Here is an 18,766-nt window from a genome sequence, read left to right on the forward strand (position 1 = left end):
CACACTGATATACCCCACACCCCTCACTGTAACACTCTTATATATCCCACACCCCTCACTGTGACACACTGATATATCCCGCACCCCTCACAGTAACACTCTGATATATCCCACACTCCTCACTGTAACACTGATATACCCCACTCCCCTCACGGTAACATTCTGATATATCCCACACCCCTCACTGTCACACACTGATATACCCACACCCCTCACTGTAACACACTGACATATCCCACTCCCCTCACTGTAACACACTGATATACCCCACACTCCTCACTGTAACACACTGACATATCCCACTCCCCTCACTGTAACACACTGATATATTCCACAATCCTCACTGTAACAGACTGATATATCCCACACCCCTCACTGTGACACTCTGAGATACCCCACACCCCTCACTGTGACACACTGATATATCCCACACCCCTCACTGTAACACACTGATATATCGCACACCCCTCACTGTAACACTCTGATATATCCCACACCCCTCACTGTAACACTCATATATATCCCACACCCCTCACTGTAACACACTGATATACCCTACACCCCTCACTGTAACACTCTGATATATCCCACACACCTCACTGTAACACACTGATATACCACACACCCCTCACTGTAACATTCTGATAAAACCCACACCCCTCACTGTAACACACTGATATACCCCACACCCCTCACTGTAACACTCTTATATATCCCACACCCCTCACTGTGACACACTGATATATCCCACACCTCTCACAGTAACACTCTGATATATCCCACACTCCTCACTGTAACACTGATATACCCCACACCCCTCACGGTAACATTCTGATATATCCCACAACCCTCACTGTCACACTCTGATATACCCCACACACCTCTCTGTAACACACTTATATATCCCACTCCCCTCACTGTAACACACAGATATACCCACACCCCTCACTGTGACACTCTGATATATCCCACACTCCTCACTGTAACACTGTGATATACCCCACACCCCTCACTGTGACACTCTGATATATCCCACACCCCTCACTGTAACACATTGATATACCCCACACCCCTCACTGTAACACACTGACATATCGCACTCCCCTTACTGTAACACACTGATATACCCCACACCCCTCACTGTAACACACTGACATATCCCACTCCCCTCACTGTAACACACAGATATACCCCTCACCCTTCACTGTGACACTCTGATATATCCCACACTCCTCACTGTAACACTCTGATATATCCCACACCCCTCACTGTAACACACTGATATACCCCACACCCCTCACTGAAACACTCTGATATATCCCACACCCCTCACTGTAACACTCTGATATTTCCCACACCCCTCACTGTAACACTCTGATATATCCCACACCCCTCACTGTAACACACTAATATATTCCGCACCCCTCACTGTAACACTCTGATATATCCCACACCCCTCACTGTAACACTCTGATATACCCCACACCCCTCACTGTAACACACTGATAAACTCCACCCCCTCACTGTAACACTGTGATTTACCCCACAGCCCTCACTGTAACACTCTGATATATCCCACACCCATCACTGTAACACACTGATATATCCCACAGCCCTCACAGTTACACACTGATATATCCCACACCCCACACTGTAACATCCTGATATACCACACACCCCTCACTGTAACTCTTTGATATATCCCACACCCCTCACTATAACACTCTGATATACCCCACACCCCTCACTGTAACACACTGATATACTCCACTCCCCTCACTGTAACACACTGATATATCCCACACCCATCACTGTGACACTCTGAGATACCCCACACCCCTCACTGTGACACACTGATATATCCCACACCCCTCACTGTAACACACTGATATATCGCACACCCCTCACTGTATCACTCTGATATACCCCACACCCCTCACTGTAACACTCTTATATATCCCACAACCCTCACTGTGACACACTGATATATCCCACACCCCACACTGTAACACACTGATATATCGCACACCCCTCACAGTAACACTCTGATATATCCCACACCCCTCACTGTAACACTGATATACACCACACCGCTCACTGTAACACTCTGATATATCCCACACCCCTCACTGTCACACTCTGATATACCCCACACACCTCACTGTAACACACTGATATATCCCACTCCCCTCACTGTCACACACTGATATACCCACACCCCTCACTGTAACACACTGATATATCCCACTTCCCTCACTGTAACACACTGATAAACCCGACACCCCTCACTATAACACACTGACATATCCCACTCCCCTCACTGTAACACACTGATATACCCCACACCCCTCACTGTGACACCCGGATATGTCCCACACTCCTCACTGTAACACTCTGATATACCCCACACCCCTCACTGTGACACTCTGATATATCCCACATCCCTCACTGTAACACACTGATATACCCCACACCCCTCACTGTAACACTCTGATATATCCCACACCCCTCACTGTAACACACTGATATACCCCACCCCCCTCACTGTAACATTCTGATATAACCCACAACCCTCACTGTAACACACTGATATACCCCACACCCCTCACTGAAACACTCTGATTTCTCCCACACCCCTCACTGGAACACTCTGATATTTCCCACACCCCTCACTGTAACACTCTGATATATCCCACACCCCTCACTGTAACACACTAATATATTCCACAACCCTCACTGTAACACACTGATATATCCCACACCCCTCACTGTAACACACTGATATATTCCACAACCCTCACTGTAACACACTGATATATCCCACACTCTCACTGTAACACTGATATATCCCACACCCCTCACTGTAACACACTGATATATTCCACAACCCTCACTGTAACACACTGATATATCCCACATCCCTCACTGTAATCCTCTGATATACCCCACACCCTTCACTGTAACACTCTGATATATCCCACACCCCTCACTGTAACACTCTGATATATCCCACACCCCTCACTGTGACACACTGATATATCCCACACCCCTCTCTGTAACACACTGATATATCGCACACCCCTCACTGTAACACTCTGATATATCCCACACCCCTCACTGTAACACACTGATATATCCCACACCCCTCACTGTAACACTCTGATATATCCCACACCCCTCACTGTAACACTCTAATATACCCCACACCCCTCATTGTAACACACTGATATACACCACCCCCTCATGGTAACACTGTGATTTACCCCACACCTCCCACTGTAACACTCTGATATATCCCACACCCCTCACTGTAACACACTGATATATCCCACACCCCTCACTGTAACCCTCTGATATATCCCACGCCCCTCACTGTAACACACTGATATATCCCACAGCCCTCACTGTAACACACTGATATATCCCACACCCCACACTGTAACATCCTGATATACCCCACACCCCTCACTGTAACTCCCTGATATATCCCACACCACTCACTGTAACACTCTGATATACAACACACCCCTCACTGTGACACTCTGATATATCCCACACTCCTCACTGTAACACTCTGATATACCCCACACCCCTCACTGTGACACTCTGATATATCCCACACCCCTCACTGTGACACTCTGATATACCCCACACCCCTCACTGTAACACACTGATATATCCCACACCCCTCACTGTAACCCTCTGATATATCCCACACCCCTCACTGTAACACACTGATATATCCCACAGCCCTCACTGTAACACACTGATATTTCCCACACCCCACACTGTAACATCCTGATATACCCCACACCCCTCACTGTAACTCCCTGATATATCCCACACCACTCACTGTAACACTCTGATATACACCACACCCCTCACTGTGACACTCTGATATATCCCACACTCCTCACTGTAACACTCTGATATACCCCACACCCCTCACTGTGACACTCTGATATATCCCTCAGCCCTCACTGTAACACTCTGATATCCCCCACACACCTCACTGTAACACTCTGATATATCGCACACCGCTCACTGTAACACACTGATACATCCCACACCCCTCACTGTAACACACTGATACATCCCACACCCCTCACTGTAACACACTGATACATCCCACACCCCTCACTGTAACACTCTGATATGTCCCACTTCCCTCACTGTAACACTCTGATATATCCCACACCCCTCACTGTAACACTCTGATATACCCACAGCCCTCACCATAACATTCTGATATATCCCACACCACTCACTGTAACCCTCTGATATATCCCACTTCCCTCACTGTAACACTCTGATATATCCCACACCCCTCACTGTAACACTCTGATATATCCCACACCCCTCACTGTAACACACTGATATATCCCACTTCCCTCACTGTAACACTCTGATGTATCCCACACCCCTCACTGTAACACACTGATACATCCCACACCCCTAACAGTAACACTCTGATATATACCACTTCCTTCACTGTAACACTCTGATATATCCCACTTCCCTCACTGTAACACTCTGATATATCTCACACCCCTCACTGTAACATTCTGATTTATCCCACAGCCCTCACTGTAAAACTCTGATATGGCCCACACCCCTCACTGTAACACTCAGATATATCCCACACCCCTCACTGTAACATTCTGATTTATCCCACAGCCCTCACTGTAAAACTCTGATATGGCCCACACCCCTCACTGTAACACTCAGATATATCCCACACCCCTCACGGTAACACTCTGATATACCCACAGCCCTCTCTGTAACACTCTGATATATCCCACACCCTTCACTGTAACACTCTGATATACCCACACCCCTCACTGTAACATTCTGATATATCAAACCTTGGAACCTTAGTTAGGCCACACTTAGAGTATAGTGTTCAATTCTGGTCGCCACACTACCAGAAGGATGTGGAGGCTTTAGAGAGGGTGCAGAAGAGATTTACCAGAATGTTGCCTGGTATGGAGGGCATAAGCTATGAGGAGCGGTTGAATAAACTCGGTTTGTTCTCACTGGAACGAAGGAGGTTGAGGGGCGACCTGATAAAGGTATACACAATTATGAGGGGCATAGACAGAGTGGATAGTCAGAGGCTTTTCCCCAGGGTAGAGGGGTCAATTACTAGGGGGCATAGGTTTAAGGTGAGAGGGGCACGGTTTAGAGTAGATGTACGAGGCAAGTTTTTTACGCAGAGGGTAGTGGGTACCTGGAACTCGCTACCGGAGGAGGTAGCGGAAGCAGGGACGATAGGGACATTTAAGGGGCATCTTGACAAATATATGAATAGGATGGGAATAGAAGGATACGGACCCAGGAAGTGTAGAAGATTGTAGTTTAGTCGGGCAGTATGGTCGGCACGGGCTTGGAGGGCCGAAGGGCCTGTTCCTGTGCTGTACATTTCTTTGTTCTTTGTATCCCACGTCCCTCACTTTAACACTCTGATATATCCCACACCCCTCACTGTAACACACTGATATATCCCACACACCCCATTGTAACTCTCTGATATATCCCACACCCCTCACTGTAACACTCTGATATATCCCACACCCCTTCCTGTAACACTTTGCTATAACTTCCCTTCTTATTATCGGGCGTGTTTTCTTTATTCGCTAGTTCATCTCTCCTGTACATAGTGGGGTAGCACAGTGATCCATACGTTACATTGTGGTAAGCTGTTCTTATTGAGTTGTCTGTATTTCTGTGTCTCCCTGTTCCCTCCACCTCCCTCCCCCTCCCCGTAGTCTGTTGGCTGTTGGCTACAAACAGATCCTGGAACAAGTTGGTGAATGGCCTCCACGCCTTGTTCCGACCCCCGAGTGGTGAATTTGATTTTCTCCAGTTGGAGAAATTCCGACAGGCCGGACAGCCAGTCTGCAGCTTCAGGTGGGGCTGCCGATCGTACTGTGCTCCCGTGCCGCCCATATACCCCACAGCCCTCACTGTAACTCTCTGATATCTCCCACACCCTTCACTCTCTGATATATCCCACATCCCTCGCTCTAACACTCTAATATACCCCAAACCCCTCACTGTAACACTCTGATATATCCCAATTCCCACACTGTAACACTCTGATCTATCCCAATTCCCTCACTGTAACACCCTGGTATATCCCACACACCTCACTGTCATACTCTGCTATATTCCAATTCCCTCACAGTAACACACTGATATATCCCACACCCCTCACTGTAACACTCTGAGATTTCCCAATTGCCTCACTGTAACACACTGATATATCCCACTTCCGTTACTGTAACACTCTGATATATCCCACACTCCTCACTGTAACACTGATATACCCCACACTCCTCACTGCAACACTCTGATATATCCCACACCCCTCACTGTAACACACTGATATATCCCACTTCCGTTACTGTAACACTCTGATATATCCCAATTCCCTCTCTATAACACTCTGATATATTCCAATTCCCTCACTTTCACACTCTGATATATCCCACACCCCTCACTGTGACACTCTGATATATCCCAATTCTCTCACTGTGACACACTGATATACCCCACAACCCTCACTATAACACTCTGATATATCCCTACACCCCTCACTGTGACACTCTGATATATCCCAATTCCCTCACTGTAACATTCTGATATATCCCACACCCCTCATTGTAACACTGATATACCCCACTCCCCTCACTGTAACACACTGATATATCCCACACCCCTCACTGTAACACTCTGATATATCCCACACCCCTCACTGTGACACTCTGATATATTCCACACTCCTCACTATAACAAGTTGATACATGCTGCACCCCTCACTGTAACACTCTTATTTACCCCACATCCTTCGCTGCTGCACACTGATAAATCCCACTTTGCTCACTGTAACACTCTATACATCCACACCCCTCAATGTAACCCTTTGATATATCCCCACCGCTCACAGTAACACACAGATATATTACACACACCTCAATGTAACGTTCTGATATTTTCGCACACCCATCAATTGCCAATCTGATACATCCCACACACCTCACAATAACACTCTGACATACCCACACCCCTAGCTGCAACACTTTGATGTATCTCAAATGCCTCACTGTGACTCTGATGAATCCAACATCCCTCACTGTAACACACTGACATATCCCACTTCCCTCACTGTCATACTCTGATATACCTCTACACCCCTTCCTGTAACACTTTGCTATAACTCGCTCCCCTCACCTTAACACTCTGATATATCCCACACCCCTCCCACTATGTAACACTCTGATATATCCCACACCCCTCCCTCACAGTAACACTCTGATATATTCCACATTTCTCACTGTAGCACCCTGATATATCTCACACCCCTCACTGTAACACTCTGATATATCCCACACCCCTCACTGTAACACTCTGATATATCCCACACCCCTCCCACACTGTAACACTCTGATATATCTCACACCCCTCCCTCACAGTAACACTCTGATATATTCCACATTTCTCACTGTAGCACCCTGATATATCTCACACCCCTCACTGTAACACTCTGATATATCCCACACCCCTCACTGTAACACTCTGATATATCCCACACCCCTCACTGTAACACTCTGATATATCCCACACCCCTCCCTCACTGTATCACTCTGATATATTCCACATTTCTCACTGTAGCACCCTGATATATCTCACACCCCTCACTGTAACACTCTGATATATCCCACACCCCTCACTGTAACACTCTGATATATCCCACACCCCTCACTGTAACACTCTGATATATCTCACACCCCTCACTGTAACACTCTGATATATCCCACACCCCTCACTGTAACACTCTGCTATATCCCACACCCCTCACTGTAACACTCTGATATATCCCACACCCCTCACTGTAACACTCTGATATATCCCACACCCCTCACTGTAACACTCTGATATATCCCACACACCCCATTTTATCACGGTTATAACCCCCACTCCTCACTGTAACACTCTGATCTATCCCACCCCCATCACTGTAACACTCTGATATATCCCACACTCTCACTGTAACACTCTGATATACCCCACACCCCTCACTGTAACACCCTGATATATCCCACACGCCCCATTGTAACTCTCTGATATATCCCACGCCCCTCATTTTAACACCTGATCTATCCCACCCCCATCACTGTTACACTCTGATATATCCCACGCCCCTCACTATAACACTCTGATATATCCCACACCCCTCACTGTAACACTCTGATATATCCCACACCCCTCACTGTAACACACTTTTTTTGATCCCACATTCTTTCTCTACCTCCCAGCTCTTCTAATGAACCAGATGTCAGATGCATCTCAAAACGATCAAGCCATTGAACGTCAGTGTGCCGACCTGTTGAACAGGCTCTTGTCTGAGTCTGTGCGGAACCAGACGAACCTGGAGGGAATGCTCCAGAACTTGGCTGCGGCTTTTGCTCGGACCAATGATACGGCAAACTCGTTCTGCAATACCTTCCGAAATGTATCAGGTGCGTATGAACTAGCAGTTCCCCTTTCCCCACTGCACCTCCCACAGTTTGTCCCTTTCTGGGATTCCTGACTCCCTGTTTCCCCTCCAGTTGGTCGCTTTCTGGGATTCCTGACCCCATGTTCTCCCCCAGTTCGTTCATTTCTGGGATTCCGGACTCCCTGTTCTCCCCCACCCCCCATCCCACCTCTCAAAGCCGTTAAGGACAGATTTTTTTTCTAAAATTCATAACAGCCCTGATATTGTCTCTCAGCAGCTGATTATGGAGCTAAACGTGTTTGTTAAAATGTTTTTATTTGCGTTTTTTCTTTTTATACACAACAAAAATTAACATAAAGAAATGTGTACACATCAGTTACAGTCTACAATCTACAAATGCCCAGCATTTGAATGAGCCTCCTAACCCCAACACCCCCACTTCCCGGAGACCCCCCCTTCTTGCTATCGGGCGTGTTTTCTTTATTCGCTAGTTCATCTCTCCTGTAAATAGTGGGGTAGCACAGTGATACATACGTTACATTGTGGTAAGCTGTTCTTCTTGAGTTGTCTGTATTTCTGTGTCTCCTTGTTCCCTTGTCCTCCCTCCCCCTCCCCTTAGTCTGTTGGCTGTTGGCTACAAACAGGTCCTGGAACAAGTTGGTGAATGGCCTCCATGCCTTGTTCCGACCCCCGAGTTGTGAATTTGATTTTCTCCAGTTGGAGAAATTCCGACAGGCCGGACAGCCAGTCTGCAGCTTCAGGTGGGGCTGCCGATCGTACTGTGTTCCCGTGCCGCCCATATACCCCACAGCCCTCACTGTAGCTTTCTGATATCTCCCACACCCTTCACTCTCTGATATATCCCACACTCTTCACCGAAATGCTCTGATATATCCAGCACGGTAGCACAAGTGGATAGCAGTGTGGCTTCACAGCGACAGGGTCCCAGGTTCGATTCCCCGCTGGGTCACTGTCTGTGCGGAGCCTGGAGCCTGAAGCCTGAACGCTCTCCCCGTGTGTGCGTGGGTTTCCTCCGGGTGCTCCGGTTTCCTCCAACAGTCCAAAGACGTGCAGGTTAGGTGGATTGGCCATGATAAATTGCCCTTAGCGACCAAATGTTTAGGAGAGGTTATTGGGTTACGGGGATAGGGTGGATGTGAGGGGTTAAGTGGGTCTGTGCAGACTCGATGGGCCGAATGGCCTCCTTATGCACTGTATGTTCTATGTTCTATGTAATCCCACACCCCTCACTGTAACTCACTTTTTTAACCCACGTTTGCATCTCTCATTCTTTCTCCATCTCTCAGTTCTTCTTGTGAACCAGATGTTAGATGCATTTCAAAATCATCAAACCATTGAACGCCAGAATGCCGACCTGTTGAACAGGACCTTGTCTGAGTCTGAGGGAAAGTTCCAGAACTTGTCTTCGGCTTTTGCTCGGTGCAATGAGACGTCAAACTCGCTCTGCAATACCTTACGAGACTTATCAGGTGAGTATAAGTTAACAGTTCCCCTTTCCCCACTGCACCTCCCCCAGTTTCTCCCTAAATGTGGTTCCTGACTCCCTGTTTCCCCTACAATTTGTCCCTTTCTGGGATTTCTGACTCCCTGTTCTCCCCTCAGATCCCTCACTCCACCTCTCAAAGCAGTTAGAGCCAGAATTTTTTCCTAAAATTCATAACAGAACTGGTTTGGGGCGGGGTCCTCCGATAATGGGGCTAAGTGTTGACGCCGTCGTAAACGAAAAAGTGTTTTACGATGGCGTCATCTGGCCACTAGGAGCAGCGATCCTGTGCCGCACAGGGGGCCAGCACGGCACTGGAGCGCTTCACGCAGCTCCAGCTGCTAATACGTGCCCCACCATGGCCGACGCGGGTCCGCGCATGCGCATGGGTTGGTGTCTCTGCGCCGGCCACCACGCAACATGGCGGAGCCCTACAGGGGCACTGCGCGGAGAAACATAGGACCGCCCTCCCTGAATTAGCCCGCCCGACGATCAGTAGCCCCGGATCGCGGGCCTGGCCACCGTGGAGCCCCCCCCCAGGGTCGGATGCCCTATGCCCCCCACCAGGACGGCCCCCACAGCCAAAACGCCGATGACCCGCTGGGTAGGACCACACACGAACGACGCCGGCGGGACTCGGCCGAACACGGCGGGCATTCGGCCCATTGAGCTCGAAGAATCGGCGGGGGGGGCCGTGATCAGCGGCCGCTGACTGGCGCCGCGGCGATGGTGCCGATTCTCCGGCGACAGGAGCGGCGTCGGGGGATTCGCGCCCCCCCCTAGAGATTATCCGACCCGGCGCGGGATCGGTGAATCACACAGCTGTCTGTGGAGATAAACGTGTTTTTTTAAATGTTTTTATTTGAGTTATTTCTTTTTATACACAACAAAAATTAACATAAAGAAATGCCTACACATCAGTTATAGTTATAATCTACAAATGCCCCGCAGTTGAATGAGCCTCCTGATGCACGATCAATGACCACTAAAACGAGTTTGTAGTCCAACTGAAGACTTTAATCAGCTCACTGTTTCCCCAAAAGCTCAGGTACAGAATGAAGGCTGCTGGGACGGAACGGGGTCTTATACCCCGCCTTGCAGGGCGGGGTTATTATACACTCAAGCCAATAGCAAGCATACAGTTTCCACCAATGGTACTTTAGCCTCTCGGGTACCGTAATACCTATAATACCACATGCAGCCCCTGTTTAAAAAAAAGTCCGGCGGGGGTGATGGCCAGAAACTACAAAACATAACAGCATGGTATAATTAGTTATAGAGGTACTGTAATACCTCCGTACAGTGTTTAGTAACTATTTACAAGTCTGGTAGCTATGTACATTTGGTGGTTTATATTTACAGATTACAGTTAAAATGAAGCAATCAGTCTATCGGGGGCCCTGGTCGTCCTCTGTGATCATCGGAGCCTCGGTGGTGACTCCGGTGGAGGCTCGGGCATCTGTGACTCCGGGAGCATGGCTTCGATATCCATGGCAGCTTCATCACACCTAGACGGTGCTGGTGATTGAAACGGTTGACCTGGGAAGGGAGCACCTGCGGGGGGCGTCGGTGGGTGGGTGGGGGGGGGCCTAGACTGGGCCGGCGGAAGGATCGATCCTCCTGTAAGGTGCTGCGGTGGAGGGGAGGGTGGGACTGGTGGCTGGAATGTGTGTGGAGTTCCGGCGGGCGCCAGGTCCCGTAGGGAGACCGTATCTTGTCGGCCGTCGGGATACGCCACGTAGGCTTACTGGGGGTTAGCATGGAGCAGATGGACCCTCTCGACCAACAGGTCCGACTTGTGCGCCCGCACGCGTTTTTGGAGCAGGATAGGTCCAGGTGCTGCCAGCCAGGTCGGGAGCGAGGTCCCGGAGGAGGACTTCCTGGGGAAGACAAGGAGACATTCCTGAGGTGTCTGATTGGTGGTCGTACAAAGCAGTGGCCGGATGGAGTGGAGGGCATCCGGGAGGACTTCTTGCCAGCAGGAGACTGGGAGGTTCCTGGACCGTAGGGCCAATAGGACGGTCTTCCAGACCGTTCCATTCTCCCTCTCTACCTGTCCGTTACCCCGGGGGTTGTAACTGGTCGTCCTGCTCGAGGCGATGCTCTTGCTGAGCAGGAATTGACGCAGTTCATCGCTCATAACGGAGGACCCCCTATCGCTGTGTATGTAAGCGGGGAACAATGCAAAGATGCTATGGAGGGCCTTGATGATGGTGGAGGCGGTCATGTCGGGGCAGGGGATGGCGAATGAGAACCGGGAGTACTCGTCAATCACGTTCAGGAAGTACGTGTTGCCGTCGGTGGAGGGGAGGGGTCCTTTGAAGTCCACGCTGAGGCGTTCAAAGGGACGGGAAGCCTTTATCAGATGCGCTCTCTCTGGCCGGTAGAAGTGCGGTTTGCACTCCGCGCAGATTTGGCAGTCCCTGGTGGCTGTCCTGACCTCCTCAATGGAGTAAGGCAGGTTGCAGGTCTTGACGAAATGGAAAACGCGAGTGACCCCCGGGTGGCAGAGGTCCTCGTGGATGGCTCGGAGGCGGTCCACTTGTGCAGTGGCACATGTGCCGCGGGACAGGGCATCAGGAGGCTCATTTAGCTTCCCGGGACGGTACAAGATCTCGTAGTTGTAGGTGGAGAGTTCGATCCTCCACCTCAAGATCTTGTCGTTTTTTATCTTGCCCCGCTGTGTATTATCGAACATGAAAGCAACCGACCGTTGGTCCGTGAGGAGAGTGAATCTCCTGCCGGCCAGGTAATGCCTCCAATGTCGCACAGCTTCGACTATGGCCTGGGCCTCCTTTCCAACTGAGGAGTGGCGGATTTCAGAAGCATGGAGGGTACGGGAGAAGAAGGCCACGGGTCTGCCAGCTTGGTTGAGTGTTGCCGCCAGATCTACGTCAGATGCGTCGCTCTCGACCTGGAAGGGGAGGGACTCGGCGATGGCATGCATCATGGCCTTTGCAATGTCTGCTTTGATGCGGCTGAAGGCCTGGCGGGCCTCTATCGACAGGGGAAAAGCTGTGGATTGGATCAGGGGACGGGCCTTGTCCGCATAGTTGGGGACCCACTGGGCGTAGTAGCTAAAAAGCCCTAGGCAGCGTTTTAGGGCCTTAGAGCAGTGAGGGAGGGCAAACTCCATAAGGGGGCGCATGCGTTCAGGGTCGGGGCCTATAACTCCATTTCGCACTACGTAGCCGAGAATGGCTAGACGGTCGGTGCTAAACATCCTTATTGTATGTTAGGTTAAGGATTTTAGCGGTCTGGAGAAATTTTCGGAGGTTGGTGTCGTGGTCCTGCTGGTCATGGCTGCAGATGGTGACATTATCGAGAAACGGGAATGTTGCCCGTAACCCGTACCGGTCAACCATTCGGTCCATCTCGCGCTGGAAGACCGAGACCCCGTTAGTGACACCAAAGGGAACCCTTAAGAAGTGATGGAGTCGCCCGTCTGCCTCGAAGGCAGTGTATTTGCGGTCACTAGTGCGGATGGGGAGCTGGTGGTATGCGGACTTGAGATCCACCGTGGAGAAGACCTTATCATGCGCGATCCTGTTTACTACGTCGGATATGCGGGGGAGAGGGTACGCGTCCAGCTGCGTAACCTGTTGATGGTCTGACTGTAGTCAATGACCATCCTATGCTTCTCCCCGGTCTTTACCACCACTACTTGAGCTCTCCAGGGGCTGTTACTGGCTTTAATGACCCCTTCTTTATTAGGTCCTCTGACCTAATAAAGATCCGGTCCTGGGCACTGTAGCGTCTGCTCTTGGTGGCAACGGGTTTGCAATCCGGGGTGAGGTTCGCAAACAGGGAAGGCGGGTCGACCTTAAGGGTCGCGAGGCCCCAGACAGTAAGGGGGGTATAGGGCTGCAAAATTGGAAGGTCAGACTTTGAAGGTTACACTGGAAGTCGAAACAAGATAGCGGCACCCGGGGTCCGCACGTGGCCCTGGGATATGGGGGTGGCGGCGACCGCTGGCCGCACGGGGCCCATGGAGAAGTTTGTGGTGGCGGTCCGGATTCGCCGCTGGAGACTGCGGCCACCGCTTGGGCCTGACATAGCCCTACAAAATGGCCCTTTTTGCCGCATCCCTTGCAGGTGGATGCGTGGGCCGGGCAGTGCTGGCGGGGGTGCTTGGCCTGCCTGCAAAAGTAGCAGCGGGGCCCCTCGGGGTTGCCAGGCCGCCTTGCAGCGCAGGCCTGCGGGTGAACGGGGGAAGTCTCGGGGTTGGCCGCTGCGGGGTTCCACGCTGCCCAGGGGGCTGCCACGCGGTTTGGCACGTAGGCGCGGGCATTCGTGGAGGCCACGTCCAGGGAGCTTGCAAGGGCTCGTGCCTTCCTGAGACCCAGGGTGTCCTTCTCTAACAGGCGCTGGCGGATTTGTGACGAAAGCATACCTGCCACGAAAGCGTCCTGGACTAAGAGTCCCGTGTGTCCGCTCGCTGAAACTTGCGGGCAGCCGCAGCTTCTTCCCAGCACCAGGTGTGCGCAGTAGAATTCCTCCTACGATTCCGCAGGGGTTTGCCGTCTTGTTGCAAGCAGGTGCCGGGCATAGACCTGGTTTACCGGGCGAATATAGTGTCCTTTTAGCATCTCGATTGCTGCATCGAAGTCTTCCGCTTCCTTGATGAGGGTGTAAATCTCCGGGCTCACCCTTGAGTGCAGGACGTGCAGTTTCTGCTCTCCCGTGGGTGCGTTTTCTGCCGTCTCGAGATACCCTTTAAAACATGCCAGCCAGTGCTTAAAGATTGCCGCAGAGTTTGCCGCGTGGGGGCTAAGTTGCAGACACTCCGGCTTGATTCGGAGCTCCATCCTTTCTTCTTAAAAATCTAGCTTATTAAATTGATGCACGATCAATGACCACTAAAGCGAGGTTGTAGTCCAACTGAAGGCTTTAATAAGCTAGATGTTTCCCCCAGCAACTCAGGTACAGAATGAGTGCTGCTGGGGCGGCACGGGTTCTTATACTCCGCCTATCATGGTGGGGCTATTATACACTCTTGCCAATAGCAAGCATGCAGGTTCTATCAATGGTACTGTAGCCTCTCAGGTATCAAAATTCCACACCTCCTAACCCCAACTCCCCCACTTCCTGGAGACCCCCTCCCCTTCTCGCTATCGGGCGTGCTTTCTTTATCCGCTGGTTCATCAGTTCATCTCTCCTGTACATAGTGAGGTAGCACAGTGATACATATGTCACATTGTGGTAAGTTGTTCTTATTTAGTTTACTGTATTTACAACCATTTGGTCAGGGGGGTGGTGCCACCCCCTCCCGTGGGCGGTGGTTGGTGTAGTCTCTCTCTGTTCCCTCACCTCCCCCCCCTCTCCATTTTCGTTGGTGTCTGGGCTCCCTCTGTGGGTTCCCCCTCCCCTTGGTCTGGTGGCTGTTGGCTACAAACAGGTCCTGGAACAAGTTGGTGAATGACGTCCACGTCTTGTTCCGAGCCCCGGTTGGTGAATTTGATTTTCTCCAGTTGGAGAAATTCCGACAGGACGGACAACCAGTCTGCAGCTTTAGGTGGTGCTGCCAATCACCAGCCGAGCAGGCTTCTTCGGTGCGCGATTCGGGAGGTAAAGGCTCGGGCGTCGGCCGACCTCTCCATAAAGAGATCTGACTGCTCTAAAAACCTGAAGACTGCCACTTTTGGGCAGAGCTCCACCCTCATCCCCACAACCTTGGGCTCAAAGAAGGCTGTCCAGAACCCAACAAGTCTGGGGCAACTCCAGAACACGTGGACATGGTTATCCAGGCCTCTCTGGCATTGTTCACATTGCTCCTCCGCCTCTGAGAAGCACCTGTTCATTTGGGTTCTGTGCACCACTATCTGCATTAGGCTTAGCCTTGTACAAGTGACGGAGGAGTTGACCCTGTTCAGTGCTTCACTCTAGAGTCCCCAGCCTATTTCAAACCCAAGCTCTTAGTCCCATTTTTCTCTTGCCTCGTCCAGTGGGGAGCGTGCCTTCCCCAGTGGCCGCCCATAGAGGTACCCGGTGCTCCCCCCCCCCCCCCCCAGTTTCCTGCATCCAGCAGTTCTTCTAATAGAGATTGTCTCATCGTCCGTGGGTGTGTCTATGTTTCCCTACGTAGGATGTTTTAAATTTGTATCTCTCTTAACTTGTTCCACCCGGTGTGGTGGTATGTATTAGGGGTAATACGGTACACCACGTGTCGACAGGCTATTGGTGGAGGGATGCCAGGTCCTGATAGGATCTGCCACCTACTGGACTCCACCCAGAAATGCCGGTATAAGAACCCAGTTTTTCCCTCCATTTCCCTCAGCAGCTGCATTCTGTAACCACGCTGCTGGGGATAAAGTTCTGCTTAATAAAGCCTTCAATTGACATTACCTCAACCTGCCTCGCGTCATATTGACGGTGCTACACCCGGTCAGTTTGAGATTCTCTGTCAGTTTCCCTATTGTTGTCAGTCTGTTATCTGTGTAGAAGTCCCTAACTGTCAGTGTGTCCCCCGTCCTGTCTCCACCTTCTGAAGGTGGCATCCATTTTGGTTGTTTCAGATGGGGACCTTGATGGACATCTCAGTTGGACCGAAGTGTTGTCCTAGCTGGTTCCACGACTGGAGGGTGGCTATTACCATTGGGCTTGTAGAGAGCTTGGCCAGTGGGGATGGGAGCACTGCTGTGGCCAGGGCTCAGAGGGACCCACTTGTGCAGGAATCCTATTCCATTTTTGCCCATTCAGCTTCTGGTTTCTTTATCTATCCTTTACTCTTCCTGACAAAATACAAATTTCTTTACCCGTCAGTCTGGCCTCAGTAAAAGTCGAGATGGATTTGCAGGTACAGCATTAGTTATTTTATTTGGCTTGCAAACCTGATTCATTTCACAGAGGCATAAGACACATCCAGTCTCCTACACCCCAGAAAGCGAATGAACAAAGAGACAAAGGTATCTCTGCAAATCAATTCAAATGGTATTAAGTTTCACATACACGATTCCCATAGGTCATCCTATACCCCTCCTGACCTGGTCATACATTCTGATTGGCTCACTTCCAATCCCTTCCTCTGGCCCCTATTACCCAGCATCCTTTTCTCCTCCTTTGGTGGACACACCTCCTCCTTGCTTTGCCATGCGGTCTGAAATCCTTTGTCTGTGAACTCACCAGAATGAGACTGGCCTATCTCTACATTACAGTAACTAATATCTCTCAAGTAACTATTTTATATCACATTCGTCATTCCCTCCTTTTATCATTCCATGATAACCGAACTATCCAATCCATAGCTACGGTCCCTCATCTAAAAAGATCCGTCACTGCATTTCCAATTCCTGGCGTAGCCCCCCTTCATCTGCTGCACTCTCATGGATTTTGACAGCTAAGATTCTAGGGGCGTTGATCTGTTCCAGTGTACCCCGCATTCTACCCATCACACATTTAAGGATGGCTGGGCCCACAAAGATGCAGCCAATAGCCACCACTAAATACATGGCCATATTTATCAACCAGTCCTTCCAACCTCCAAATCCCCAGTTACCCCAAGAGCCAGGATCCTGCATCCCGTCCAGGTGATCCCGTATGTGATCCATAAATTTAGTGATGTTAGCGGTTAAGTCTTGAACTCCCATGATACACTTGCCCTGTACTATGGCGCATACCCCACCCTCACGGGCCAGAAGATAGTCAAGAGCATACCGGTTCTGCATTGCAAACAACCGCAGCTGAGACAATTCCTTGGTTATTGCCCCGAGGGCTCCCAAGGTTTCATTTCCCAAGATGGTAAGGCCACAAATAAAATAATTCCTATCGCTGGCAGCCAAGGAACCCCCCACACCTCCCAGTGTCAAGACACTCAGAATCCCCCACCCGGCTGAGTGGCCCCGGTTGGGTGCGAGAATCTGAGGTTTTTTCCAGTTCTCGCAGAATTCAGCTGAGACTGCCCGGCGTGCTAACTGATTATGCAGCATCCACGCCGAAGGGCAGGGGACTGTGGTAGGGACTAGAGTCCCAATAGCAATTTGGCAGGGAAATGGGGGTGACAAAACATTGGTCACTGTGCCATTAAATAAAAAGTAGTATCCTTGCTCCGTGTGCAGGCTAGCATCACAATCAGTATATCAGTTGCGTAAGGATCCCCCAGTAGCCCAGTTTATCCAGCTTTGGAACGCCCATTCGGGCCGCCTAGCAATGCGGAAAGCCCTAGTCCCAACAGTGATATGAGAAACATTCGCCCAGCCACAAAGGAGCTGGAGGCCGGCGTTCAATAGAACGCCAGTGGTGTTGTAACAAATGCATTGGCCAGACGCCTGGGTGATATGACACTTCCTGTCCGTACAGGTGGGGAACAGACATGTTATATTCGTTTCCACCTCTACCAGCAAACAGCCGTATCCTTCACTGCTGAAACAATTCTCGTACGACCGGGAATCCCTATTGGGAGCGAAGTGGCTAGGTATGTACGCCCTCCACTGTCGCAGCCTATCATACTGTGAGTGGGGATTATCCCGAGGAAGGGGAAGGCAAATAACCGGTGGTGCTGAACCCGGATCGTAAGGAAGAGTGACTTGCTCGGGCGGTGGCTCGGAACGCTGACAATGAACCACCGTTTGGGGAGTGCCCCAAAGCGGTGAAACAGAAGATAACCTAGACACCGCTGCGGGGTTCGGGTAGCAGACTACCCGTCCGTGGCCATACAAGCGGTGGTAAATCTGGTAGAAGTGATTCATACTACCCAGGTTTTCCTCAGTTTGGCCTTTAACTAAATTAAGTGTATCTCCCGATAACCTACGTTCTAGCTGTACTTC

The 18,766-nt window shown here is 50.4% G+C and overlaps 1 protein-coding gene across 1 annotated transcript in view; it reads left to right on the forward strand.

The window, feature by feature from the left end:
• Positions 1 to 18,766, forward strand: part of LOC140392868 (C-type lectin domain family 4 member E-like) — a 397,188-nt gene that overhangs the window by 173,125 nt on the left and 205,297 nt on the right. The window contains exons 4-5 of the mRNA XM_072478611.1: positions 8,319 to 8,522; positions 9,808 to 9,990. Of these exons, the coding sequence (XP_072334712.1) occupies positions 8,327 to 8,522; positions 9,808 to 9,990 (379 nt within the window). The 5' untranslated portion in view covers positions 8,319 to 8,326. The remainder of the gene's footprint in view (positions 1 to 8,318; positions 8,523 to 9,807; positions 9,991 to 18,766) is intronic.

This window comes from Scyliorhinus torazame, chromosome 16 (genome assembly GCF_047496885.1).
Source record: "Scyliorhinus torazame isolate Kashiwa2021f chromosome 16, sScyTor2.1, whole genome shotgun sequence".
NCBI lineage: Eukaryota > Metazoa > Chordata > Chondrichthyes > Carcharhiniformes > Scyliorhinidae > Scyliorhinus > Scyliorhinus torazame.